At 43.0% G+C, this 27,123-nt stretch overlaps 3 protein-coding genes across 3 annotated transcripts; all 3 read left to right on the top strand.

Moving 5' to 3' along the window:
* The first annotated feature begins 4,171 nt into the window (after window positions 1-4,171).
* Window positions 4,172-5,157, top strand: LOC133923522 (uncharacterized). Its single transcript, XM_062368807.1, has 2 exons — window positions 4,172-4,490; window positions 4,603-5,157. Exons 1-2 carry the CDS (start codon window positions 4,375-4,377, stop codon window positions 4,976-4,978), a joined length of 492 nt encoding a protein of 163 aa, XP_062224791.1. The 5' UTR covers window positions 4,172-4,374; the 3' UTR covers window positions 4,979-5,157.
* A 15,281-nt stretch (window positions 5,158-20,438) lies between these two features.
* LOC133924324 (pentatricopeptide repeat-containing protein At5g09450, mitochondrial-like) lies at window positions 20,439-23,351 on the top strand. The gene is made up of 2 exons (XM_062369804.1): window positions 20,439-20,881; window positions 22,373-23,351. The coding sequence occupies exons 1-2, from the start codon at window positions 20,528-20,530 to the stop codon at window positions 23,276-23,278; spliced, it is 1,260 nt and encodes a 419-aa protein (XP_062225788.1). The 5' UTR covers window positions 20,439-20,527; the 3' UTR covers window positions 23,279-23,351.
* Window positions 23,352-23,457: 106 nt separating this feature from the next.
* LOC133924325 (E3 ubiquitin-protein ligase ATL6-like) lies at window positions 23,458-25,136 on the top strand. Its single transcript, XM_062369805.1, has one exon. It carries the CDS (start codon window positions 23,803-23,805, stop codon window positions 24,985-24,987), a length of 1,185 nt encoding a protein of 394 aa, XP_062225789.1. The 5' UTR covers window positions 23,458-23,802; the 3' UTR covers window positions 24,988-25,136.
* Window positions 25,137-27,123: the final 1,987 nt, after the last annotated feature.

Below are 27,123 nucleotides of genomic sequence, written 5' to 3' on the forward strand. Positions count from 1 at the left end.
TAAAGTCGCTGAGTTCCTCCTGCGCTAAGGTCTTGATGCCTGCCTCTAATAGCCGAGAGAAAAGAATCTCCCTTGGGGGGTCTGGGTCCCCTCCTTATATAAGGGTTATGTACCGGCTCCTATCCAGTCGTAGTCGATAGGGAGTCTTTTTCCTTGTCGTCCAAGTAGGTAGATCTGTCCTGGATATTAGTCTTCTCAAGTTGGGTAAGCACAGGCTTTCCTAGTATACACATTCTAGATTCCGGGCATATCAAATACCGCAGATTCGGTTCTATAATATCCGGAGTTGTTAAGTATGCTCATGGCATATCCCGTCCGTATATGGTATACTTCTTATGAGTCTACACCCTATAGTTAGATATTCAATAAAAATAAAATCTGATGTCAATGTGTTTAGTCCTAGAATATTGCGTAATATTCTTAGCAATACTTATAGTACTAGTGTTATCACAGAAAAGTAGAACACTCTCTAAATTAATTCCATAATCTTTAAGTGTAGTAACTATCCAAAGAGTTTGTGAACAACAACTAGCAATAGCTACATATTCATATTCAACAGTAGATTATGCAACAGAGGACTGTTTCCTAGATGACCACGCAATAAGAGAATTACCCAATAAATGACATGTACTAGATGTACCTTTTCTATCAATTCTACTACTTCTAAAATTAGCATAATAAAAACCTCTTAAGCTAATAAATGAAGAAGCAGAAAGCCAAATCTCAAAATCTTGAGTACCATGAAAATACCTGAGAATTTGTTTGATAGCTTGTCGATGTGAAGTGCATGAGAAAGCTTGAAATCATGCACACAAGCATACAATAAATTGTATATCTGGCCTTGAAGCGGTGAGATAAAAAAGTGATCCAATCATAATTCTATACTCTTTTTTATCAACCGGCTCATCATCTTCATTAGGATCAAGTGTCGTTATCGCTCCAATGGGTGTCATGATTGGCTTGCTATTTTTCATCTCAAAACATCGTAGCAGGTCTCGTGCATACTTACTTTGATGAGAAAAAGTACCTTCTTTGGTTTGTTTGACTTAAAGACCTAAAAAGTACCTCAATCATACTCATATAAATTTCCCTTCTCTCATGCATACATACCTCCAACAAGCCCGCCTCTTTCAAAGGGGTTTGCTAGAAGGAGAAAAAGAGCAAACACAAGATACGACCGGCCGATGTCATGGCAGTCGAGCAGATCGGCAACCGCATTGGCGCTTCAAGAAAAAGGACAGAAAGAAGGGCTGAGTCTACTGCCCGATCCACCGCACAGACACTCACGACCTGACCGAGTGCAAGGTCACATGGGGCGTCATCGACAAGGAACTTGGGGAGTGTAAACTTAGGCGCGACGATGATACGGAGAATAGGGCCAACCCTGACCAGTCAGCGCTGGGTTGCCAGCAGGCTGATCACATGGTCCACCATATCTTCGGGTGTGCCACAACATATTTCTCAAACATAGAATACAAGTCGGTGGTTCATGAGGTATGGACGACCACACCAGGCCCGAGCCCACGCCTGAAGTGGTTGGAAGTACCCCTCACCTTCTGCCAGGTAGGCCACCTCGTGTGTGTTAGACACTCTGTTTGCTACTCCATCGTGGTCGAACCCATGGTACAGAACATCCAATTGGGTCACATACTCATTATGTAATAAGTTCATCCAAGCAATAAGAAAATATACAGGACGTAGGGTTGTTATCCTACGGGAGGCCTGAACCTGAATAATTCATTGTGTTCTTAATTTTCCTTTGACACACACACATCCACCAGAAATATTTATAACGCGTCTGTCATCTGGTATACTTCGGAAACATTGTTAGGGATTAACCCTTGATAGATGTGTACTATCTTTTCTCTTAGCCCTTACCAATGCTAAGAAATCAGACATCCCATCACCATATTTGTTGTTGCTTTGTTAGCTGTAACAAAGGAATCAAAACATAGAAGTGCAAATCTATATTTGATTTATTATTTTTATAATTTTTATTGAATTATTGGTGAAGGAAATGATAAGATCAAAGTTGTGACGATGGAGATATGACTTGTAAATGGTGAAAGAAAGGCGTAGGATTTTTCTGGATGCTCCTGGTATTTTTTGAGATTTTTTTTGGGATTTTCTATTATATTTTAGGAATTAAAAAAGATTTTTATTAATTAAATAAATACTAAAAATAATTCAAACAAATTATTAAAAACTATTGTACAGATAGAAAACTTATTTTCTAATTTATCATAATTATTTGCTATTTTTCTAAATTTAAAACATTATGGAAAACCTATTTAAACATTAAAACTATTATTTCAGATTTATTTAACATTATTCAATACTAAAGCTTTTATTTTATTAAAGGAAACATATTTGATGAATTAAAAAAATTATTAAAATAATTTCTCAATTTTATGATTTTTTTTACTGAAAAAGAGAATTATGATGTCAGCCTGACGCCAGCATTAGAAATAAAGGAAAATGAGAAAAGAAAAGCCTGATGTGGCTGGCTGATGAACCGGAGTGGTAGGCCTCATCTTGGCTATTGATAGACGGTCGGGACGGTTGCGAGGGGTTCTTACCGGAGACCTATGGGGAGGGCGGCGACGACGACGCGAAGCATGGCTGCGTGGCCTCGAGGAATAGGTAGAATTGAGCTCCAGCGGGCGGTCTTCAATGGTGAGCGGCAGAACATGGCGAGGAGAGAACGAAGAACCCGTTTGAGGTACGAGTTGGCGTTATAGGGCTGTGGAGCATCCTGGCAACAGCGAGGAGCGACGACGAAAGCTCGGCGGCTCCTCAAGAGCTCCCGTGCGGCACTCACGCACGGTAGAGCGAGGGGGAAATTATGCGGGTCACTTGGCGATACTAGGAGGGGGTTTAGGGGTAATTATACTCAGAGGGGCAAGATCGAGTTCGGGCAAAGTTTGGCGTCCGACAATGCTTTGTTCATCTTCGCGTGCTTCAAATCCGTCAGCGATTGATCATTCCATAGCGACGAGGTGGCAGTTGCACCGAATGGGTAGGCCGAGAAGGGTGACACCGCTGGATGCTATGGGGGAGGAGAGGCGAGCGCTAGTCGAAAGAGATCGAGAATTCTCTGCACATTATACAGGTATGCATGTCGGTACAGTAGCTACAGTGAGAATGAGCCGCTGGAGGCCGCCGATTCTGGTTAGAATATGTTATAGATGCCCACTCATCCAGGAATATCTCCACTCACCAATAAATAAACAATTTTACTCGGGGTTTAATATCCTACCTTAGATTTTGTTCGGCAGGGAAAAAAAATATTCCAAGTTCTCCATCGCTTGGCATTTCAGTCATTCGGTGCCTCGGCACGGTACATGCGTAGGTCGAGACAAGGCGAAAAACGGGCTTACGATGATACGCCATACATGCACGTGTAAAGCAAGAAAAAGAATTAGGGTGCACTTCTAATTTTTGTTAAAATCTGAAAACTACACATCCATATGTTAATTTTATGACATGTACACATATTTTGCTTTAAAAGTATACAAATTTGTTTACGAGTTTGAACTAATTTACTTTTCTAAAATTTGCTTGTAGCAAAATTGTTCATAAATTGTTATCTTTTTATTAAAAGTATATAGTAGCTAGATCTAATATTACCTTTGAATAATTCTAATTTGTTCACAAATTTATTGAACAACCGATTTAAATTGTCTTAACCTATTTCGTAAATTGCTCACAGATCCATTCTAATTCGCTTAAGATTTTTCATAAATTGCTTACATAACTGCACATAAGATTCGGACAAATAAATTGATTTTTATTAAATGTTTTCTGTATTTTTTTTGCCACATATTCAAGTTTGTGACATATAAGTGTTGCAAGTCTATAAGTAAAAAGTCAAAAAATGAATAAAATATTTATATTTGTATATTTTTTATTAAAAATATGTGTACATACCATAATACTAAATATGTCCTTGAATCTTTTTTTTGCTGGAATGTCGAATTAATCATCGTTATCTAGAGTACTTTAGCAGTGAGAGCCCCATGTCGACGTTGATGTCCAATCAGCCGTGCTGGATGGAGCAACGTACCGTCCGGATCACACGGCAGATATAGGACAAGAGTATGGAGACCGATCGGACGAGCACCCTTTTTTTTTTTATAAGACGGTCTTCTCCTCGGTCCACGGCAACTGTGTTCACTTCTCTCTCTCTCTAAATAGCCCGTCTCGTCTCGTTTTCCTTCCCCGTGCCGCACGAAAGCGCACCACGCCCGGCCAGGACAGCCTTAGCTCCCGTTCCTCCCTCGTCCACTCATCACACTCTCGATCCAAGTCTCGTTCCATTCGCTCCCGGGGCGGCCGGCCAGTGAGCAGTGAGCCTTGTTCCAGTCTCCACCCATGGCGTCGCCACCTCCCCACGAGGACGCCGGCGCGGTCTGCTGCATGTGCGGCGACCGCGGCCTGCCGCACGAGCTGTTCCGCTGCAGGTCCTGCCGCGTCCGCCTCCAGCACAGGTACGTTTAATACAAGCTAGTCACAGCGACACGCCGCATGCTCGATTCTTTCGGAGCGATCAGCCCGGCGACAAGCTTAACACGGTGCGCGTGCCGTGTGGTGCGCATGCAGATACTGCAGCGATCTCTACCCGAGGGCGACGGCGTACAGGAGGTGCAACTGGTGCCTGAGGGAGCCGGCCGAAGGCCGAGGAGCAGGCAACGCGGCGGCTAACAACAAACCGGTGGAGAAACGGAAGACGGCGGTGCCGTGGGAGGTGATGACGCCGGCCAGCTCCGTCAACGAGGGGTGCTCGAAGAGGGGGGCTGCGGAGCTCGGCCTCGGCCAGCCAGTGAAGAAGAATCCCAAGGCCGAGGAGGGCGCGAGGAAGGGGAGTGATGATGGATCAGATGCCAACAACAGCAAGGAGCCGATGCGGGCGGGGAAGACGCGGGTGAGGGTCAAGGTGCGACGGTACAAGCTCCTGGCAGAGGTCATTAGCTGCTAGTAGCTAAATTAGCTAACGAAAAAGCTGCGCAAATTAATATTTAGATGAATTCGAACTAGAATGGATGTATCGATGAATCAGTAATATGGGCGGTGCTATTGTCGGTGCATGAAAATTTGGGGCTTTTCAGACAAAGGACAACTGTTGGATTTGAATCTTGCGCTCCTCTCTTCCTCACGTCTGTTTCTTCTCCCTGCATGCCAACGTGAAGAGCTCATCCGCCCGCATGCTTGCACACGTCTCCGACAGCTCACGTGCTCACTCTCCCGTATTGAAAACTATCTAAATTGTATTCGAATTAATCAAATTAGCCGATCATCCAATAAGATGAGAGCTAACACATGTTTATCTCCCGACATACCACATGGTAGCACACATATAAAGGTGATCATCGCAACCACTAACTTAATTAAAATGAATTCGATCTCAGTAGTCCCAGTATGTGTTTTTATACCAAAATCACAACACACCTTTACAACAAGCATATCATATCAAGTCTTAATAAAGAATGAGCAATTTAAATACATTATAAGTCTTTTAAAAGTTATTACAAGTTCCTTGATGGTGGGCACAGAGAGAAGGTGGCGGGCGGCTCACATGGACAGGCACAATGGCGTCAGGCCATGAGGAAAAGGGTGCGCGCGCAAGGTCGACGGAGGTGCACTGATGCTCACCGTGTGCTTAGATGACCCACAAGGAGCTATAGTGGGTGTCAATGGCAGGGTAGCGGCGATGCGGCCGGAGTTGGAGAAGACGACAGTAGCACAATCTGATTTGGTGAGGATTCAAAGGGATTCACGAGGAACCGATCGAGACAGTGTCGCTCGACCTTCCCCCTGCCTTCTCAAAGCTCATGCTTGGCGGATTCATACTCAAGCACGGCAGATCTGTTGGCGGTGAATTGATGAAGGTGGTGCAGTGGCTTGGCTCGACTAGTCTCTACTCTGTCTGGCCAAGAGGGTGTGATAGATGTACTAGTCCCAATCTTTCGATGAGATAGGTAAATTTCGATTTAGGTGGAGTAGACATTGACGATCCGACTACACCGTCTAAGAACGCTGCACCTTAGGGATCAATACACCAACTCCAGAAGTTGTTATTTGTGATCTTTCGGATCATGATCAACCTAACCACAAGGGTATTTGTTCCTGCAAGCAATCGAAGAACAAGCAAGAATAATATGAAAAAACAACTTGATTGCGAATATAGATGAAGAACATAATCTAAAAAGAGAAGTGACAGGGTTCTAAAAACAAGTAATCGGGCGGTCTAGTCAACGCACGCATTAACAAGGCAAAGTAGCAAAAGCTAGATCTATTCTATCAAAACCCGAACCCTAGAAGAGGGTGCATCTATCTATTTATGAAAGAGAAGAAGAGGGGTTTTGGCCAAAACAACAAGAAGCTGAACTGGACTATAATACAAGGCCCAAGTTTAATTTGGACTAGAAAACAGACGCGATTTTCTTTGTCAATTCCGGATAGCTCAGGAAGAATTTCGAGGTGGGGTCAGATCCATCTGAAAGTAAACAAAATTATATTTCCATCAAGTACTCATGGGCCCGAAGAAACCTTCAGGATCAACAGTTATGGCCTTTATCAGTTGCAGCTGTCAGGAGGGCTGAGTCTGAATCGAACTCGCCTCCACTTCTATACTTAGACTTGTGTGGCTCTTCTCCCTGGTTCCCAAGGATAATAAATCATCACAAATAGTAATTCATTCTTGTAAACATTTATGGGCAACCCTAGGAACAAGTTCACCTGATGATTAAGCTGCTATGCTCGTGCTCGCGTTATTGGTCCTTCTATCACATGTTCAGTGTGATGTGTAGTAGGAGGAATGCATGTATCCGTGGAAAGTATGTCCTCATTATCCTTCTCTTCCTGCATTTGAATCGTCCTTGACTCAAGCTCATCCTCGTCTCACAAGTATGGCTTCAAATATGCAATGTTAAAGGTGGGACTAACCCTAAAATCTGTAGGCAACTTCAGCTTATATGCATTATAGTAACACTTTGAAAGGACCATCAGGTCTAGGTATCAACTTTAATTTTCTCAATTCAGGAAATTAATCTTTTCTCAAATGCAACCAAACCAAATCTCTAGGTTTAAAATTTAAAATCTTCCTCCCTTTACTATCAGCAAATTTATACTTAGCATTCATGCGCTCTGTATTTTATTTAGTGGTTTCATAAATTTTCAACACGAAATCAGCACGTTGTTCCACATCAAAATTCAACTTTTTTTGAAGATGAAAGAGGTAACAAATCAGTAGAAGCACGAGGAACAAAGCCATAAACAATTTGAAAGATCAAAGCTTTGTGGTAGAGTGCATTGAACGATTATAAGCAAATTCAATATGAGGCAAACATTCTTCCCGCATCTTTATATTTTGTTTCAAAATAGCTCTAAGCATGGTAGACAAAGTTCTGTTAACAATTTCAGTTTACCCATCAATTTGGGAATGACAAGTAGTTGAGAATAAAAGTTTAGTCCCCATAATGTTCTTCAAAAGTGGCTAAGGAAATTAGTGTCGTGATCAGAAACAATTGCGTTTGGCACACCATGCAAGCGAACAATTTCATGAAAGAATAAATCAGCGATATGGGTAGCATCATAACTCTTATACATGGTATAAAGTGTGTTATATTAGAGAATCTATCCACAACAACAAAAATATTGTCTCTCCCCTTCTTTGTTATAAGTAGTCCTAAAATAAAATCCATAGAAATATCATTTTAAGGTTCATTAGGAACAGGTAGGGGCATATACAAACCGTGAGGATTAGGTCGTGACTTAACCTTTTGGCATGTAGTGCAGCTAGCAACGAATTGTTCCACATCTCTTCTCATTTTGGCCAAAAGAAATGACCAATAAGGATGTCCTCCATTTTCTTCACACCAAAGTGTCCCATCAGTCCGCCTCTATGTGATTCCTGCAATAACAACAAATGAACAGAACTAGCTAGAATGCATAGCTTGTTATCTCTAAATATAAACCCATCATTGAGAACAAACTTATTCCGTATTTTCCCTCTTTATATTTCTACAACACATCTTTAAAGTCATCATCATGCACATATTGCTCTTTAATGGTTTCCAATCCAATTTTTTTGAAATCAAACTATAAAAGCCTGGTATATCTCCTAGATAAAGCATCGGCAATAACATTATCCTTTCCCTTTTTGTGTTTGATGATATAAGGAAAAGATTTAATGTATTCAACCCACTTTGCATGCCTACGATTCAATTTTTCTAACTACGAATATGCTTTAACTACTCATGATCAGAGTGTATGATAAATTCTTTAGGGCATAAATAATGCTGTCATGTTCTAAAGTTCGAACTAGAGCATACAATTCCTTATCATCAGTAGAATAGTTCAAACTATGCCCACTCAACTTTTCGCTGAAATATGCCACATGTTTGCATCACATTCTAGCTCAAAAGTCTTGTAAAAATCAGAAAGTTAGAGTAATGGTGCATGTATTAACTTATCTTTCAGCGAGTTGAAAGTGTTCTGTTATGCAACACCCTAATTAAATAGTACACTCTTCTTAGTGAGTTCATGCAATGGTGCAGCGATGGTGCTAAAAACCTTTACAAAGCGGCGATAGAATCTAGCAAGTCCCAAAAAAACTTCGCACATGTGTGACCGTCGTAGGATTCGGCCAACTATGTATCGCTTCAACCTTTGCTTGATCAACTTCAATTCCCTGTGGAGTAACAACATAGCCAAGAAAAGAGACTCGATCCGTGCAACAGGTGCACTTCTCAAGGTTACCAAATTTACCAATCACGTAAAGCATAAAAAACATCAAGTACATGGCCAAGATATTCTTCTAATGATCTGCTATATACCAGAATGCCATCAAAATATACCACCACAAATTTACCAATGATAGTGCGTAAAACCTCGTTCATTAATCTCATGAATGTGCTAGGTGCATTAATTAATCTAAACGGCATTACTAACTACTCATATAATTCAAACTTAATTTTAAACGTTGTTTTCCATTTATCTCCTAACTTCATGCAAATATGGTGGTATCCACTATGCAAATCAATCTTAGAGAACACAATAGAGCCACTTAATTCATCAAGCATATCATCTAACCTAGAAATAGGGTGACGATATCTAATGGTAATGTTATTAATCGCTCTACAATCCACACACATGCGCCTTGTTCCATCTTTCTTAGGCACTAAAAGGACCGGAACAACACAAGGACTAAGGGATTCACGCATATAACCTTTATCAAGCAATTTTTGCACTTGGCGTTGGATCTCCTTAGTTTCTTCTGGGTTGGTTCTATATGGCTCATGATTCGGTAAGGAGGCCCCGAGAATGAGATCAATTTGATGCTCAATTCCACAGATTGGTGGCAACCCCGGCAGCACTTCCTTTGGAAAGACATCAGTGTACTCCTGTAAAAGATTAGCAACAACAAGCGGCAAAGAAGAAGATATATCCTCAAGTGAAAACAATGCTTCTTTGCAAACTAAAGTATAGCAAAGAGAAGTATTAGCATCCAATTCGTTCATATCAGACTTAGTAGCAAGAAAATAGGCACCTTTCAATTTAATCTTGTTTTTTCTCTCATGAACAGATTTAGGCTTTCCCGTTTTATGTTGCTCAAATTCCTTTGCGACAATCTGACTTTCACTCTTAGCTTGCTCTCGGTTTTTTTCTTTGCTAACTCTAGAAATCTCATATTTTAAAATAGCTTCAGGAGACATCGGATGTAACACAATTTTCTTCTCTTTATGCACAAATGAATATTGATTAGTTCGACCATGATGCAAAGAATCTTTATCATACTGACATGGCCTACCTAACAATATAGAACATGCTTGCATAGTCACAACGTCATAGTTAATATAATCATAATACGAACCAATAGCAAAGTGTATACTCACCAGTCATGTTACCTTAACCTTACCGCTGTTGTTGAAGCATTAAATGTAATATGGCTGTGGGTGCGGTTTGGTGTTTAATGCAAGCTTTTCAACCATCTCGCAGCCTTCTAAATTGTTGCAGCTTCTCCCATCAATGATGGCACTACATGAACATTCCTTGATGACACACTTAGCGTGAAACAAAGTATGTCGATGTCTGTTCCATCTTCTCTATTTGTGCACTCAACACACGCTGCACAATGAGGCTCTCGTAGCGGTCTTCGTCTTCAGTGCCAATGTGCTCCTCCTCTTGATCATGATCATCTACACCCCCTGTATGGCCACCTACAAGCATAACATATGTGTCTGCATCCAAATCACTAGCAGAAGAATAATCACCATCATGCTGCACAATCAAGACATTCTTGCTTGGACATTACCTCTTCACGTGTCCAAAACCCTTGCATTGATCACATTAATATCCCTCATTCGCCATGTAGATGCAATAGAAGACGCGCTCTTTGATGGTGGTGGTGCATCACTCTTTGTAGCCTTGATTGCCAAGAGGTAAAATTGGTTGTAGATGAGCGTGGCTTGTTGTCGGTAGGAGATGGCGCAGAAGCACGGCCGGTTGGAGCAGCACTTGCGCGTGACTGCCATGAGCTTGCTCGACCTGCAGAAACATTAGTCCCAACACTTCTGCGATATCCTTATACTTCTCTTTCAGCTTTACAAGCAAGATAAAATAATCGAGTGACAGAATTGTATTCCTTGTAAGCTAAAATATCCTAAATTTTATGGTTCAAACCACCCATAAATCTAGATAGAGCAGCCTTGTCTCTCTACTCTAAGCCACAACATAACATACCTATTTGCAACTCTTGATAGTATTCTTCTACACTTTTACTACCCTATCTTAATTGCAATTTATGTAACAGATCAAGCACATAATATGAAAGAACAAATCTAGCTCACATGATTCATTTTAAAGCACCACAAGTTTTTGATGTGTTATTTGGATTCTTTCGATGATATTCACTCCACCAAACAGAAGCAAAATCAGTAAATTTACTAGTGGCAGCCATAACCCTTTTACCTTCTAGAAAGTCATGATAATCAAAAATTTTATCTACAGCTAGTTCCCATGTGAGATAAGCACCAGGATCATATTTCCCATCAAAAGATGGCATAGTGAATTTAATCTTAACTAGTGATTTATCATTGTCACGCACCTTGTGGCGTGGGAGGGCAGAACCCATGCTGATGCGATTGAAGCATAGTCAACGTCGATCATGGGTATCCACATTGTCAAGCTCGGAGTCAGCAGCATAGTTGTCATTGTTTGTTGTTACCTTGCTACGCAAATCACAATTGTTATTGCGTAGGTTGCCATTAGTGGCCGCAATGGTGTCAGCCATTGGAGGGGCACGACCCATCTCTTCTAGGTGTTGCAAAATCCCCGCAAGAGAGGTGTTGATCTCACCAACGGAAGTCTCCAAGGTCCCAAGCTTGTTGTTTGTGTCAATTTGAGCGGCCTCTGACTGACCAAGTCGTTCATTGGTCACTTGCACATTCTCATTCAGACCTTCTGTGTGCAGTCTTACTTGGTGTTCAAAGTATTTTATGATGCCCCTAGTACGAGGTGAATGTGGTGGCATAACATTCTTCGAAGATCCTGCCATTGTTAGTGGAAAGCCAACAAAAATAGCAAAGCGATAAAATTACAAGAATATGCCCTATGAACTACTCAAATGTGGTTGTGTCAAATCTCTCACTCTCAACCTATTTGACCAAGTTCTTACATGTTCTTACCAGCTAAACATGAGGTGATAGCAACCGAAAAGATAGGAACAACCTCCAACAAATGGATGTATTGATGCTGCAGTCACTAGTTCTTGTGAAGTGGTAGTCGTATTTGTGGAGCTCTAGGTAGGCTAAAAGTATAGCAAGAAAAAACTAAAACCGCATATATAAAAAAAAAAACAAGTTGAATAATCATTCAACAACGGTACCATGCTGGTCCTAGGCTAGACCATACTAGAGACGCGAGCCTAGGCACAAACAAAGTCAGCGATCATAACTGAAACAGAAAACACAAGCACAAGCTCTTGATTTTTTTCCTTCTTCTTCTTCTTTTGTTTTTCTTTTCTTCTTTTTTATGCAGGAGCTCGAAATCCTTCACTAAGACAAAAAGAACTCCCAAACAAACAACTCACATCACAAACATTTTTTGTGACCAGGGGTACAACTCTCTCTCTCTCTCTCTCTCAAAACTGAGAAACTTTGAATTACTTCTTCTATTTTTTTCACAAAGACTCAGACTTGCAGTGATCTCACACTTGCGGATTACAACTCGGGCTCAACTTATAAGGCAACTCGGACTAGAACAGAAAGAACAACTGGAACTCGAGGTGAGAATCGAGTAGGAACCCTAATCCGAGTAGATGATGTAAATAAAGATGGTGATGGTTCTGGTGGTGGTGGTTGTTGTGAGGATTGCAGCAGCGACTGTTTTGTTGGTGGTTGTTGTACTGGTGAAGGTGTTGATGGTTGCAGTGGTGATACAAACATGACTAGAACTTGAAACTCTAAAGGACTAGAGGCTAAGACCAGCGACTCGACACAACGATGCAATCGAAAACTCAACAAGCCTCGACTACGTAGAACTAGTAAAAGGCACAATGTGTTTTGGGAAAAAAAACTTAATCTACTATGTTTGTTTGGTTTCTTTGGATTGTAGGTAAAGCAAAAAGAAAAATTAGAAGTCTCTCACCGATCAACTAAAATCTGATATCACTTGATCGATGTACTAGTTCTGATCTTTTGATAAGAGGGGTAAATTTCGATTTAGGTAAAGTAGATGTTGATGATCCGACTACACCGTCCAAGAAAGTTGCGCCTTAGTAATCAATACACCAACTCCAGAAGTTATTCGTGGTCTTTCGAAGCATGATCAATCTAACCATAAGGGTATTTATTCCTGCAAGCAATCGAAGAATAAGATGAACAAGAAACTTGATTACGAATATATGAAGAACACAATATGAAAACAGAAGTGGCAGGGTTCTAAAAATAAGTAATCGGGCGGTCTAGCCGACACGCGCGTTTACAAGGTGAAGTAGCAAAAACTAGATTTATTTTATCAAAACCCAAACCCTACAAGAGAGTGCAGTTGTCTATTTATGAGATAGAAGAAGAGGGATTTAGGCCAAAACAACAGAAAATCGAATTGGACTCTAATACAAGGCTCAAGTTTGATTCGAATTGGAAAACATACACGATTTTCTTTGATGATTCCTGACTGCTCAGGAAGAATTTCGAGGTGAGGCTAGATCCATCTGAAAGTAGATGAAATTATCTATCTATTAAGTACTCATTGGCCCCGAGAAACAGGTGGACCCCACGACAAAATGAACAGAGGCTCCTAAAATCACTCTCCCACTTTTCTCTACATGAACAACAGTAATAGAGATCTCCAAAATTGGCGAAACCTTTTTTTATAGCTACTATAATTCATAATGAACCCATTTGACAAGGATTCAGCTCAATAGCCAATGCAAATTTGAAACTAAAATTCTCTAAATAGGCTACTTTCATATATTCTAGAAATTTTTAAGGCCTCAAATAAATTTCCAAAAATCTAAAAAAATAACTAATATTCCTCTCATGTGATATACTAAATTATAAAATTATTTTCAACCCTAGGTGATAAAATTAAAATATGAGTTCCTTTATAATGCTTTATTTATTAGTATTTTTATCATTCCATTGGGATGTGACACCCACCTCCACCCTTCTTCGACGGCACTCCTGTTGTTGGATCCATCACCGCCACGCTAATCCAGTTTTATCGGGCCATCTCTGCTCGTTGTCTCCCTCCGCCGCGCTAACCCAGATTTGCCAGGCCATCTCCGCTCGCTCCTGCCCCAGTACCACCCACTGTCTGTCATCCGCCGCCCGCAACCAGTAGTGTCGTCACCGCTCCACCCCGCACCCGCCTCCTCCGATAGGTCAACCTGTTATCCGTCGACCTCCCTCTAAACCTATCACCCATCGAAAAATCGCTGCAGCCAACGTCGGAGCTCTAACCGCGCTGCCATCAACTCCGAAGTGCTAACCTCGCCTCCTATATTTCAGACATATGAAATTTAGGAGACGTGCAGTAATATTTAGAGTCAAAGTACGTATACCGAGTACCCAATAATAGAGCCAATGCGCATGGTGCTGGACTGCTATAGTGCTGTACAATTTTGGGACTTAGCCAGCGGTCAGTCAGTGTATCCGTCCACTTGCGACAGTGCAAGAGTTGCAATGTATATCCATCCACAGAATCACCATCTGTCCTGCTTGTGTTGTCCCGAACCAAAGAGAGGCAAACAAACGGAACGCGCTGTCAGCTGATAGATTGTCGCTGCTGGTGCCGCTGCTGCTGGCGATCGAGGCATTTCCGCGACCTTTCGCATGGAAATCATTCGATCTCGCGCAGCTCGCAGGTAGCTGGCGCGCGAGCAAGCTAGCTTGGCCAGTTGTACGTACGATCGATCAGATGAAATCATTCAGTCCCGTCGTTTGTTTCATCGATTGCCGGGTAGCACCGCGCGAGCCATGATTAACGTCCGGAATACGGTGATCGATCAGGAGGATTAGTTGCCTTAATGGAATGATGTGCTAGGTGAGGACTAATCGAGCAACTTGCTGGCGGCCATGTCATGTGTAGGTAGGCCTGCGCCGATCCTCCATGCCAGCAAGGTCGATCTGGATGGGATTAGTTGTCTATATAGATTTTTTTATCAGCTATATATGTAACAGCTATATATATGTAAGTTGAAAAGAAATAAATTGAATAGAATCATATTTATAAAATAAATTATTTAATTGTATCTGTTTAGATAGATTAAATTGAGGTTCTGCTTGCTTGATCAGGCCGCGGAAACGGATAAAAAGTTGAGACTGTGACTGACTGCTTACCTGAAAATAATTCTATGACACTAACAAATTAATTCGTCTATATAAACGGATGCAAGAGTCTGTATCTATCAGACTAGTGTATAGGTATATATTTGTATCCGTTATATTAAATTGAAATATTATATATAAACAATCAAGTACACTTATCTCTAAAATTATAGATGTCTACCTAGCTAAATTATCTCTTTACTAACAACCAATTACATCCCTAGCGATTCCATGGCAATCTGGGCCTAAGTAAATGGTTCAATATTGTTCCATGGCAATCATCGAATTCGATGTTCCGTGGGTGCCGAGATGGGTATCAATTTTGATCTTGGGCTACTAGTTGGGCTGCCGAATCGTGACCCTGTGGACGGACTGCTTTAGGCCTAGCAGAACTGTAGACACCCTGGAATGACACAGATTTCGGAAGTTTGGGACATCTGCACCAAAAAGGAGGAAAAAAAAATCCATGGGAACATCTACGAGCAGCGACGGATTTTGGTCTTACTTCTTCACTTAATCCTCATAATATCAACCACCCTTGATGGCGGAAGTGTGATAACTTAGATTCTCGGAGATGCCATTAGGTGTTGGAGATGACCGATGGAGTGCTGAATGGGTTGATGAAGATCGTCGTTGTCGGGGTGTAGACGGTGATAGTGCAGTGGCAGCGGTGAAGATGGTGTTAATGTTGTGGATGCATAGAGGAGCTAGGTGTAGCGGTCCCGGCTTGAGGGAGAGTTTGATGAAAACAATGGTAATGCGGTGGTGACCTTCGATCCATTGTTAGCACATTAATGATCGTGTGGGGATCTAGGTGTGTCAGGGTTTGGCAAAACCACACGAGAACTTGTTAATATGGGCGCCAGCTTCTTCCCCTTTTTATTATGGCGCTGCACGGATTAGAATCACAACTAATTGTTGGTTGCACCTCTAATCAAGACATGTGGTGGCTCAGTCTTCACCCTCAACTCTCGGTCCATCAATTTGGATATGTTAGGGAGAGAGAGTCTGAGATCATATCCAACAATCTAGAGCCACCAATTAGGGGCTCTCTTTTTTTTTCTTCCTTTTTCATAAAAAAAAAATGAAATGGAGCTTTGGGGGCTCTTAAGTGCGTTCGGGGTAGGAGCTGAGTCCTCGCTGTCCTGACGATAGATCCACTCCAGTCTACATGATCGTTTCAATGGTAGAGTTACGACTAGTGATGGCCAAGTGGATCGGGCTAAATAGGCTGGTACAAGGCACATGGTTTTTAGCCCAGCACAAACACGACACGTCACGACGATAAACGAACCGGACCAACATGGCACCATAAGACGGGGTGTGCCTAGGCCGAGGTCTCTCCACAGTGGCATGGCCTATATAAGCCAGCATGACACATGCATGGCTCGACCTAGGCACGACACGATTAGACACAACCTTCTCAATCGCTGCCCCATCCTGCTGCCACCCCGCCGCCTCGCCTAGCTATTACCTCGCCACCTTACTCTGTCACCACCCTGCCATGCCCACCAGCTAGCCTTATCAGTACTCGGGTCAACCCAACACACCACAATACCTCACGAACCGTGCTATAGGCCGAGCCTCTAGCACTCAGGCTGCCCAGTTATGTTGCCAAGCCTCATGAGTTGTACTTAATCGAAACGTGCCTAGACGTGCATGTGCCCAACCGGTCCTCAAACCAGACATAATAGGTTATGCCCTAACTAGAGCGTGCTTAGACATACCTGTACCAACCCGGCCCGTTAGACCCACTTAACAAGCACTAGTCACGACTCACGACCCTTCGTTGGGAGTGTACAGAACCGTACGTACTTGACCGTTATCTACAGGTGCACAAGCTCCAATTCTATAATCATTCCAGACCATTATTTATTTTGGAAGATACACAGGAGAACCTTCAACGAAGCACCATTGAACACGTGTTCATGTTCTATGCAGGTGACAGCGACTTCCTGAAAGGCGGTGGTGAGAATGTGAGAAGCTCACAGAATCACCAGTCGATCCAGTCATCATAGGCAAATTCCTTATTTATTATTAAAAAAACTTTATCGTCTCTGTATGTCACTTAAATTTTTGAACATCCTTCGTTGTCATCGATTTTGTCCCTAATTCATTCCGTCCATATTTCAGTTCAATCCCGTCAAAATTACTGTTCATTGATTTTGTTTCATTAAAATTTAATGGTCTTCTGTTTCTTTAAAAATCTTAAAATATTTGGTACGTGTTTTATAATTCATGCACAAATTATTTTAATTGAATTAAGAAAAAAAGGCTATCTAGAATTTAAACTAAAATTATCCAGAAAACTACTTTTATAACTTCTAACAATTGTTAGGGTCTCAAATAAAATTTTAAAAATCTGAAAAAATTTACTAATATTCTTTTTATGTGATGATATAATTTCTAAAATTACTTTGAACCCTAGTTTATATAGTGAAAAAATAAGTTTCTTTGTAATATTCTATTTATATGTAACGTGATAGAATATATGGAAATAGAGTATTACAAAGGAATTTTTCACCATATAACCTGAGGCTAAAAATAACTTTAGAAATTATATCAGTGAATAAGAATAATATTAGTGATTTTTCACAAATTTTTTAGATTTTATTTAAGGTCATAACAATTGTTAGAAGTTATAAAAGTAGTTTTTTTTAAAAAAATTAGTTTAAATTTTATACAGGATTTTTGAGTGAATCTAACTAAAATGGGTTACACATAGATTATAGAACACGTAAAAAAAATTCTACAAAATTTAGAAAAACCGAACTAATGAACAGTGAATCGGTAAACAGTGAATTTGATGTAGGATTGAACGAAAATATGATGGATTGATAAGAAAAGAACAAAGATAAAATTGATGGTAACAAAAGAAGTTTAAAAATTTGAGTGACATAGAAGAAAGAGAAAGTTTTTTTTTTCGACAAATAAGAAATTTGCCTAACATCATACACCACCCAAGAGCGTGTTTGGTTCCTCTGCTCTACTCGTGCAAGCACATGTAATCGCGGGCGTGGGATGCATGTTGGTTGCTGGACTACTCGCTTGTGTCTGCATCCGCCCGTGTAGGCGCATCGTCCCAGTCTGGCTCCGCGCATATGCGGGATTCGGTCGTATCCGTCGGGCCTGCTCGGAACGGTCCAAATTTGCTGTACACATGAATTTTTTATTTAACTCTCAATTTTATTTAAGGGTACAAGAGTGGTCCAAAAATTCTCAATATTTTTATGAGCAAACTAGAGCTCACTAGCAACTCATTTTAATTAGTTTTATCCCAAAAACCTAAGTTAATATTTAATTAAAATTCTCCAAAAATCATAAAAAAAAACATTAATATTCTTATTATGTGATGTACTAATTTATAAAAATATTTTCAACTCTAGGTTATTTGGTTAAAAAAGTGAGTTCCTTTATACTACAACATATACTCATACAGACAACCAAATACAATTTCTTCTCAGTCAGGCTGAACACATACAGCTAACCAAACAGACTCTATAATATCTCTTCAGTCTATCTCAACTTAATCTATATGACTTATATAAGTAAAGCTGAGGATATGCCGGTAACCAAACAGGCCCAAAGGCCACACGGTTCCAAGGCTCGGTAAGCTCCGATATCTTACCAATTTCTGGTGTCAACGCGCATACTTGCCAAATTTTGGTGCAAAGTCATAAACAAGCAGCTAATTAAATAAACTTCACTATTTCCCTTCTTCAGTCTAAATCCAGTGTTTGACACCCTTGTGTTTGTGTACATGTAAAACAATTTCCTCCAAGACAGACCAGCGCTGATCTATGGATTTTTTACTAACCGAGTTATCCAGTAGTAAAAATGTTTTGCGCCTCGAGATGAATCCAGTGTTTGACACCCTTGTGTTCGTGTACATGTAAAAAATGTGCAGATGGCATGAGTCTTCAAGTCATGCTCGGTTTCCTTGAAAAGATTGAGACATCTGAGCATTCATCCACCGATGTTGACGAAAAAGAGGTGTGTTTGTGATACGAATTGTGATGGATAGTATTTGGTTGGAGAGCGAAATGTAATAAGATGATTTTATTAATATATAGATATTTGTTTGGTAGGTAAGATAGAATAAATCTATTTAGTACATCGGGTTCAATATTGGTATCATGTTCGAAGTGGAATGGTTGTATTTCACTATTTTTTTAATGACTCCGTTCTAAACCTTTGAAAAATATTATCTTATTTCGAACTATTACATTACACTACTCTCCATCCAAATCGCTCAAAAACAAGATCGAATCCATTTCGACCTATCCCATTCCACGAACCAAACAATATCTAGATTACTATTGTCTGAATACTCACAATATCCATATTGCAGAACAAACATACAGTTGCAACCTCGTTATTTATGAGGCACGACGATTATATACCTCAATGCAGAATAAGCATCATGTACATTTTCTTCACTTCAAATCTTCAACATGAATGTCTCGGTGCCATAGCTCGGCTATAGTTACAGCACTTATATATATTACAAACACGGAATTCTACACCGCTATAACTAGCTCAAACGATGCTTACAGTCGAATTTTTCCTCCCGGAAGGCGCGAGAAAAAAGAACGTGTCAATTCAATGACACATACAATAGAGAAACACAAAAATAGGAGAAAAGAGTAATTTGGAGGAAACCTTATCTTAAATAGAGAGGGGAGAGAGATATAAATCTTGTTTAGTAGGTGTCTAGCTCAAAAATCTATGTACGATTTAGATCTTATAGAATAAAGTAAAGTGATTTAAATATTTATTTTCAATCTAAAATAAGAATAAGACGTCTAAAGCTTCATCTATCTACAACTCTGATTTTAAAAATTTCTAAAGCTAGAAATGATGGGCTCCAAAAATTATTGAAGTTGAAGCTTTACCAAATATGCCCATAATATTGCATCGTGGTTCCTGAACTTTTCCAGGGAAAAATGATGCGCAGTCTTCTAGATATTTTTTTACATTCTGATGATCTATCCAGTCACTTGCACCGAAAATTCCTAAAAAAGATTTCGACTTTCCTCTCTACAGTGTATCACTCACTATTGAAAAATGATTTTTTTCATAGGCCAAGTTACCGTCGCATTTTTTAACCAACGATAATAAAAGTATTAAAATATATTTCTTAACTCAAACCGATTGAAACTGACCGTCAACCAAAGAAATGATTACAATAATAGTATATTATATTGTGAAGCTATCGTAATATATTACAATCGATTAATGTAACAAACTGAATGGATGATTGGATTGGTGACACCTTTTTCAATGGCTCCAGTATAACCAGGTCGCCCTTTCAGGCGATAGCAAATGTGTCATCGTTGGTTAGATAAGACGTTGATGTGGACGTCACATTAGCTAAGGTATTTAATTTCTAACTGTTGCGCCATGAGCTCTACAAAGTGTCGTCCGTAGATGGTAGTCTAGATGTGTAATATTTTAAAAATTACGTATATTTTGCAAATATTGTAAAATAAAAATATAAAAAGATCTAAGAAGCATTAGATACAACATGGACCAAGCAACTACATGTTCCGAGGAATCACGGGCCTACCCAGCCTGGCCAAGTCCAGAAAACTTGGGCCTCTTGGCCTGCGACCACCACGCAGCTCTGCAGGCAAGACTGTGAATCAGCGAGCCACTCACGGTTCGGTCGAGCGGAACACGGCGGAGCACACGAGATGGCGGCGATGCTTCTCCGAGCCGCCGCCCGCGCCACACGACGGTCCTGCGCTCCCCTCCGCTCCATCCTCGCGAGGCAGGGCCTCTTCTCCTCCGAAGCAACGGAGCCGTTCTCCGTCGTTCTGACCCTGTCCCCCGCGGCCGCCGGTGACGACGACGGGGGAGCGGGCGCGGGCCAGGAGGAGAACGACGACCTGAGGAGCCGAATATTCCGGCTGGGCCTCGCGAAGCGGAGCGCGACGGCGGCGCTCGAGAAGTGGGCCGGAGAGGGCCGCGCCGCCCCCGCGGCGGAGGAGCTCCGCCGCATCGCCCGCGACCTCAGACGCGCTCGCCGCTACAAGCACGCCCTCGAGGTTCGCCCACCCGCAGAACACCTGATCTCTTCTGAGTGCTCTGCCAACCGTAGACTTCTGAATTCTGATAGGATCTAGTGCTTGCTTGAGCATCGCGCTGACACTGTGATGCGATCTGTTTCTTCTTGTTTTGGGAATGGTTATGAAATGAACTGCAAATCTGTGTAGCTTTATCTGGCTGGAAACTTAATGAGGTTGTTAGGTGGCCTGTTTTCTGGCATCAGTGTTAATAATGCATCAAATTGCGCCTGTGTCCATACAAAGGACAAGGCGTTCTAACTAAATTATGTTTCGAGTTAATCCAAACATTTAACAGGAAGTTTGTTCCATATTAGGCATTTTTACACTAGGAGGCTAGAGTCCAAGTTTTCATGTGCTAGCTTTGTTCTCCATTGCCATTTTTGATCGAGTAGGCTCCTCAGGTGGGAGACCTGGGTTGATCCCCAGCTCTCACCCCCGGGGCGCCCCTCAGTACCTTTGTGGCTGGGGATGTGTGGGCCCCCTTTGTGAAAAAAAATAAAAAAAATGTATAAGTTTTCATATAAGCAGCTCCAGTGTGAGTAAAAATCTAACCGTGGGCGGAGAGAGAACCGAACCATACACGCTGGAGCAGTCAACAGTTTGGGTCAGAGCTCAAAATCAACCTCCAATCACGGTTCGAACTGAGAGAATAAAATAATGCATTGATGCGCTGGCCGAGGCAGCATGGGGTAGGACGTAGATGCCCCGGGGCCGGAAACAGAGGCTCTGCTGCCAGATTGACCTCCTCGATGGCTGAATCGGATGTTCCTCTGCTGGATCAAGTTGACCCCGAGCTTGGGCGATGGAGCATAGAATCGGCGATGTCATACTTGTGGCTTTGTGGGCGCCATGGCCAAGGAATCCCTCCTCAACTGCTTCTCCTCCATCCCAGGCCCCTCCTCCACAGCTTCTCCTCTGGCCCCAAGCTCCTTAGATTGCTTCTCCTCCGGCATAGCCCTCCTTGGCACTCAGCAGCCATGCCATTTTCTTTCTTCCTTTTCTTGCGTGGGTGGAGGAAGAGTTAACGGAGAAGGGATCACATACTGTTCCCTTTACTTGAGCACGGGCCCCAGCAAACTGAACCTTACGTTGTGGCTGCTGTAGTGTATGACTTATTATTAGGAAGTTAAGTTTCATTTGGTACATATTTGCCTATTTCGTGTTGTGCCACTTAATGCTGAGTGATTTAGTCATCATGCGCTGTTGTACTACATGACGAGCATGTGGCTTTGTACTACATGACGAGCCATATCTTTGAATTATATCAGAATCATCTATAACCATGAAAAGAGCTAGCTGTCAAACCTTCACCTCGCTGAAGCTTGTAGCGTGTCCGTTTACCCTTGCTATATTTGGTTGCTTATGCTGATACCCTTGCAAATGCTTCCAATTTGATAATGGTTTCTACATTTCGTCTTCAAGACAACGAAATGTCAAAAGCATCAGTTATTAACTTCAAAATCTTTACAGGTAGCAGACTGGATGAAGACACATCATGAGTCTGATTTATCTGAGAGTGACTACGGAATGCGCATTGACTTGATTACCAAAGTTTTTGGCGCTAATGCAGCAGAAGATTTTTTTGAGAAGCTTCCACCTGGAGCCAAATCACTAGAAGCTCATACAGCACTTCTCCATTCCTATGCTCGATCCAAGATGACTGACAAAGCTGAAAGGCTGTTTGAGAGAATGAAGGATGCTAACATGTCTATGGATGTCCTGGTTTACAATGAAATGATGACCTTGTACATTTCTGTTGGGGAGCTTGATAAAGTTCAGGTTGTTGCTGAAGAGCTGAAAAGGCAAAATGTTTCTCCAGATCTTTTCACTTATAATCTCCGGATCAGCGCCGCTACCGCTTCCATGGATTTTGAGGGCTTCAAAGGAATTCTGGATGAGATGTCAAAGGATCCGAACTCAAACGAAGGATGGGCACTGTACCGAAACCTCGCCGCAATGTATGTTGACGCTAGTCAGCTTGTCTGCTCTAGAAACCCACTGGTGGAAGCTGAGGCAAAGATTAGCCAGAGGGACTGGATAACTTATGATTTCCTTGTCATTTTACATACCGGTCTGGGCAACCGAGAGAGGATAAAGGACATATGGAAATCGATGCTAATGACTTCACAGAGGATGACGAGCCGGAACTACATCTGCGTGCTCTCCTCCCACCTCATGTGTGGGCAACTGAAGGATGCCGGGGAAATCGTCGACCAGTGGCAGCGGTCGAAAGCTCCAGAGTTCGACATCTCCGCCTGCAACAGGCTGTTGGATGCCTTTCTGACTGCCGGTTTCACCGACACGGCGAATAGCTTTAGAGAACTGATGCTGCAAAAGGGTTGTATACTGACGAGCAGGGCAGGCGTGGCTGAGTGATTGTAAGCGGCTTGCAGCTGCTATTTTGTAACATGTAGCAATAATGATGGACTGCAAATCAATTTTCGCGTTATTTCGGCTAGATATCTGATTTCTTTGTTTAGTTCCACGTAGACGGCAGGTACATGATTGTTGCCCTATAACTAAGAACGGTCACAATCCGCAGGAGTTTTGTTAAGTATTTCTAGGCCTTTCTTTCACTGCGTCATGGGGTAGACACCCAACTTTGATAGCCTCCAAAGCTTCAGAATATTCGCAATGTCAGAACACTCTTGACACGCGCCTGACATCCATTGTTCTATACAAATACAGTACCTGCCTCCCCTGCATCATTGCAGAGTGACACGGTGTCACGCTAAAATTGGCAAAAAAGATCGATCCGGGTGTGGAAAAGGAGATGAGAAGTTAGGCATCGATGAGAAAGAGGTGTGGGATTTAGGCAGGCACACCCGTTTCTCGTGTCGTCAAAGCAGAATCCCATCGTCGCAGCCCAATTCCGTGTGCCTGTGCTTTGAGCTCGAGAGATGGGGACCGGGGAGGAGGTAGTCCTCGTTCTTTGCCTCCTGGGCGCCTTCATGGCCGTCGGCGACGCGCAGCGTTCGCCGCCGCTGGCGCCACAGCCGCCGCCGCCGCCGCCTCAGCCCTCGCCGTTCGGGCGCACCATGTCGACCTTCATCACGGTGGCCATCAGCGTGTTCTTTTTCTTGCTTTTCTTCTGCGCGTACATCAACCAGTGCCGCCTCGCCGACCCCGGCGCGCATGGGCCCCACACCGCGGCGGCAGCGGCAGCGGGAGCCGGGGGCGGGCCGTCCAGGAGGGGGAAGCGCGGGGTGGACCCGTCCGTGGTGGCCACGTTCCCGATCGTGCGGTACAGGGAGATCGTGGAGCACAAGATCGGCAATGGCGTGCTGGAGTGCGCCGTGTGCCTCACGGCCTTCGAGGACGGCGACGACCTCCGCCTGCTGCCACACTGCTCGCATGCGTTCCACCCGGAGTGCATCGACCCCTGGCTCCAGGCGCGGGTCACGTGCCCGCTGTGCCGCGCCAACCTCGAGAAGCCGGCGCCGCCACCGCCGGCGGTAGCGCCCCCATCGCCAGAGCAGGTGGTGCAGCGTCAGGCTTCGCCGCCGCCGGAGGCCGTGGCGATACCCATGGTGGAGGGCCACGAAGAGGAAGACAGCGACGAGGACGATAGGAAGGAAGAGGCCATGGAGCTCGAGATGCTGCGCAGCGCGCGGCGGGCGGCGAGGATGCCTAGGTCGCACTCGACGGGGCACTCTCTCTTCGCGGCGGCGGCTGCCGCCGCCGCAGAGGAGGGCGACCACGAGAGGTTCACGCTGCGGCTGCCGACGCACGTCAGGGAGGACGTGCTCAGGTCTCGCCGTCTGCGCCACGCCACGAGCCTAATCAACCTCTCGGACGTGAGCTCCGAGGGGAGCTCCAGAGGAGGACGGAGCTTTGGAGGAGGCGGAGGAAGCTTCGGCAACGGCGGAGGCGGCGGGAGCAGCCACGGCGGGCGCCGGTGGCAGGCGTTCCTGGTCAGGACGGTGTCGTGGGCGCGGGGCGGAGGCGACGGCTCGACGAGAAGAGGAAGGGACGGCGGCGAGTCGAGCAGAAAGGGTGCGGCCTCGCCCCCGGCGGTGGGCGGCCGTGATTACCTCCACGGCGGCGGCGCCACTGTGGCCGGAATGATTGACTGTAAAAATTAACAGTTGTGCTTCCTTTTCTTTTCTTTTGTTTCCTTTTTGTTTATGAATTTTCCTAACTACTTTTTAGCTTTTACTTTTGCAAAGTGAAATTTCTTTGGCTTGTAGATTTTATGGATTTGAAAACTAACAAAGCGAGAAGAATTCAAGAACCCTGGTGGATTCCCACTAATCTTGGGTTTTCCCTGCCGTTCTTTACAATCTGATAGCCATCTTTTTGTTTTAATTTTGAGAAGACAGCCTTTCTTTTTGTTAGGAGTCGACGTTAGTGGAGGAACCATTTCGTGCGAGCATAATCTTTAAGCCAGAGCATTTGCGTCGTGATGCCTCTTTAATCATTATTTATGAGATTCTTCTCGATCAGTAGTGGGATTGCAAATCATGCAGTTTTTTCTTTTTCTTTTTGGTTCGAGTATGTATCAGATTTTGCAAGATTTATTTTTATTAATAATAGAAGTATAACTTTCTATCTCTACACTAATAAAACGTGCAAGAAACATCTTATATTTTTTAACAATTCTCTTAAATTTCATATGTCTGAAAATATCAAATTGATCAGGTGATGTTGCTCCCTTTCGAGTTTGAAGAGGGGGGTTTGGGGCTAAGTTGTGTTCCCTTAGCTTAGAGGGATGCCCGGGGCGGTGGAACGATGATACCGGTGTTGCGGACTATAGACAGATGATGAGCAATGTCAGTTAAAGAGTTTGAAGATGGATTAGTTAGTGAGGGACGAGTGGTAGCGATGGAAAAACCATCAAAGACAGAGGAGGTCAATAAGGTGTGGGAGCTTAACGAGGCGAGACATGGTAAAATAGGCAAAGGAAGAAGATGATCAGAAGTAGAAAATGAACTCACGGATGTTAAATTGACATTAAACAACTTCAGCGCGTTCTCTAAGAAGATGCTAGTCATGAAAACTAGCATCCTTTTTCGAAAAAAAAAAAATGCGCGTATAGACAACAGGGAAGGTTCGTTTACTGAGTAGTGACTGACAAAAAGAAACCGAAGGATAACCTGCCTGGCACTATTTCAAAGGCACTGCGTCGGGTAATGGCTAATTGCTATGGTTGTCGACTCCACGGCGGTATCTTTGTAGCAGCGAGGGGAATCTGCGGCAACGAACGTGAAGACGCGTCCAACGCTTCACCATAGTAGTACCATCTGCTCCAAATGGTCATGCGCCGCAAAAGCACAACAGGGCGCCGCAGACATCGTGGAAACAAAATTCTATAGAATCAGGTTTTTGGAAAGGTCTTCTCTCCAGGTACGACACGTGTTTTTCTTCTTCTCTCTCTTGTACGTACTAATCGTTATATCAGAAGAAAGATAGTATAATTCAATGTCTTGTATAAGGTTTTTATGTAAAGAGTTATATATAGAATGTCCTTCCACCATTGTGGCATCCACAACTAAGACATCCTTGTGATCCTGTGCATGCCCAAGCTACCTCTGTGAACGGAACTAAACTGAACTGTCTCGTACTCTCGGGCACACAACAGCACACTCGAGCTGTTGCTTGGTCTCGGTCAAGATAGCTGCTGCATTTCCTAGATGTAAGCACATGTCCGCCTAATCAGGCTGATCCGGATTCAGTTGTTGTGTCGTTCATTGCACCAAACAAACGCGAAGTTCGTTGCAAGTACACCGCGACAGCGTGATCCTGTTAAGATCGTTGCAGCCAAACGCCTCCACTGATCTACAAGCAATGATTAATTGCCAGTGGAGCCAAACACCTCCGCCGAAGTACGTAAAGACACGTCACTGTGAAAAGGAACGGAGAAGTCCACGTCCACCATGTGGAGAACTCGGAACCAAGCGGCCTCCGCGATGCTGGACCAGCGATCAAGACAGCTGAGAGCAAGCGCCGTAGCTGTAATCCGACTGAGAACGTGCAATGACCGGCTACTTATTATATCTGCTTCCCTAAACGTCATTTTAAAAGAGTGTGTAGGTAGGAATAAGATCGGTGATTAGAGGGCTAAATAGGTGTTTTAACAAATTTCTCGTGGAATCAATGGTATTCTTCTATTTGGATTACTCAACGTACTTCAAAACTCAGGCGGAAGTAAAAATAGAGAGAAGTTTTAACAAGAGAAAAATCGAGACAACATGATTCCACGGATAGTATATGAATCATAG

Source organism: Phragmites australis, chromosome 7, assembly GCF_958298935.1.
Source record: "Phragmites australis chromosome 7, lpPhrAust1.1, whole genome shotgun sequence".
In the NCBI taxonomy this organism is placed as follows: Eukaryota; Viridiplantae; Streptophyta; class Magnoliopsida; order Poales; family Poaceae; genus Phragmites; species Phragmites australis.

Excerpts from the sequence above, each read along its gene's own strand:
- LOC133924325 (XM_062369805.1), top strand. The coding sequence starts at position 23,803 with ATGGGGACCGGGGAGGAGGTAGTCCTCGTTCTTTGCCTCCTGGGCGCC.
- LOC133924324 (XM_062369804.1), top strand. The coding sequence starts at position 20,528 with ATGGCGGCGATGCTTCTCCGAGCCGCCGCCCGCGCCACACGACGGTCC. Across the intron at positions 20,882-22,372 it reads GCTACAAGCACGCCCTCGAG|GTAGCAGACTGGATGAAGAC; the intron begins GTTCGCCCACCC and ends AAATCTTTACAG.
- LOC133923522 (XM_062368807.1), top strand. The coding sequence starts at position 4,375 with ATGGCGTCGCCACCTCCCCACGAGGACGCCGGCGCGGTCTGCTGCATG. Across the intron at positions 4,491-4,602 it reads CGCGTCCGCCTCCAGCACAG|ATACTGCAGCGATCTCTACC; the intron begins GTACGTTTAATA and ends GTGCGCATGCAG.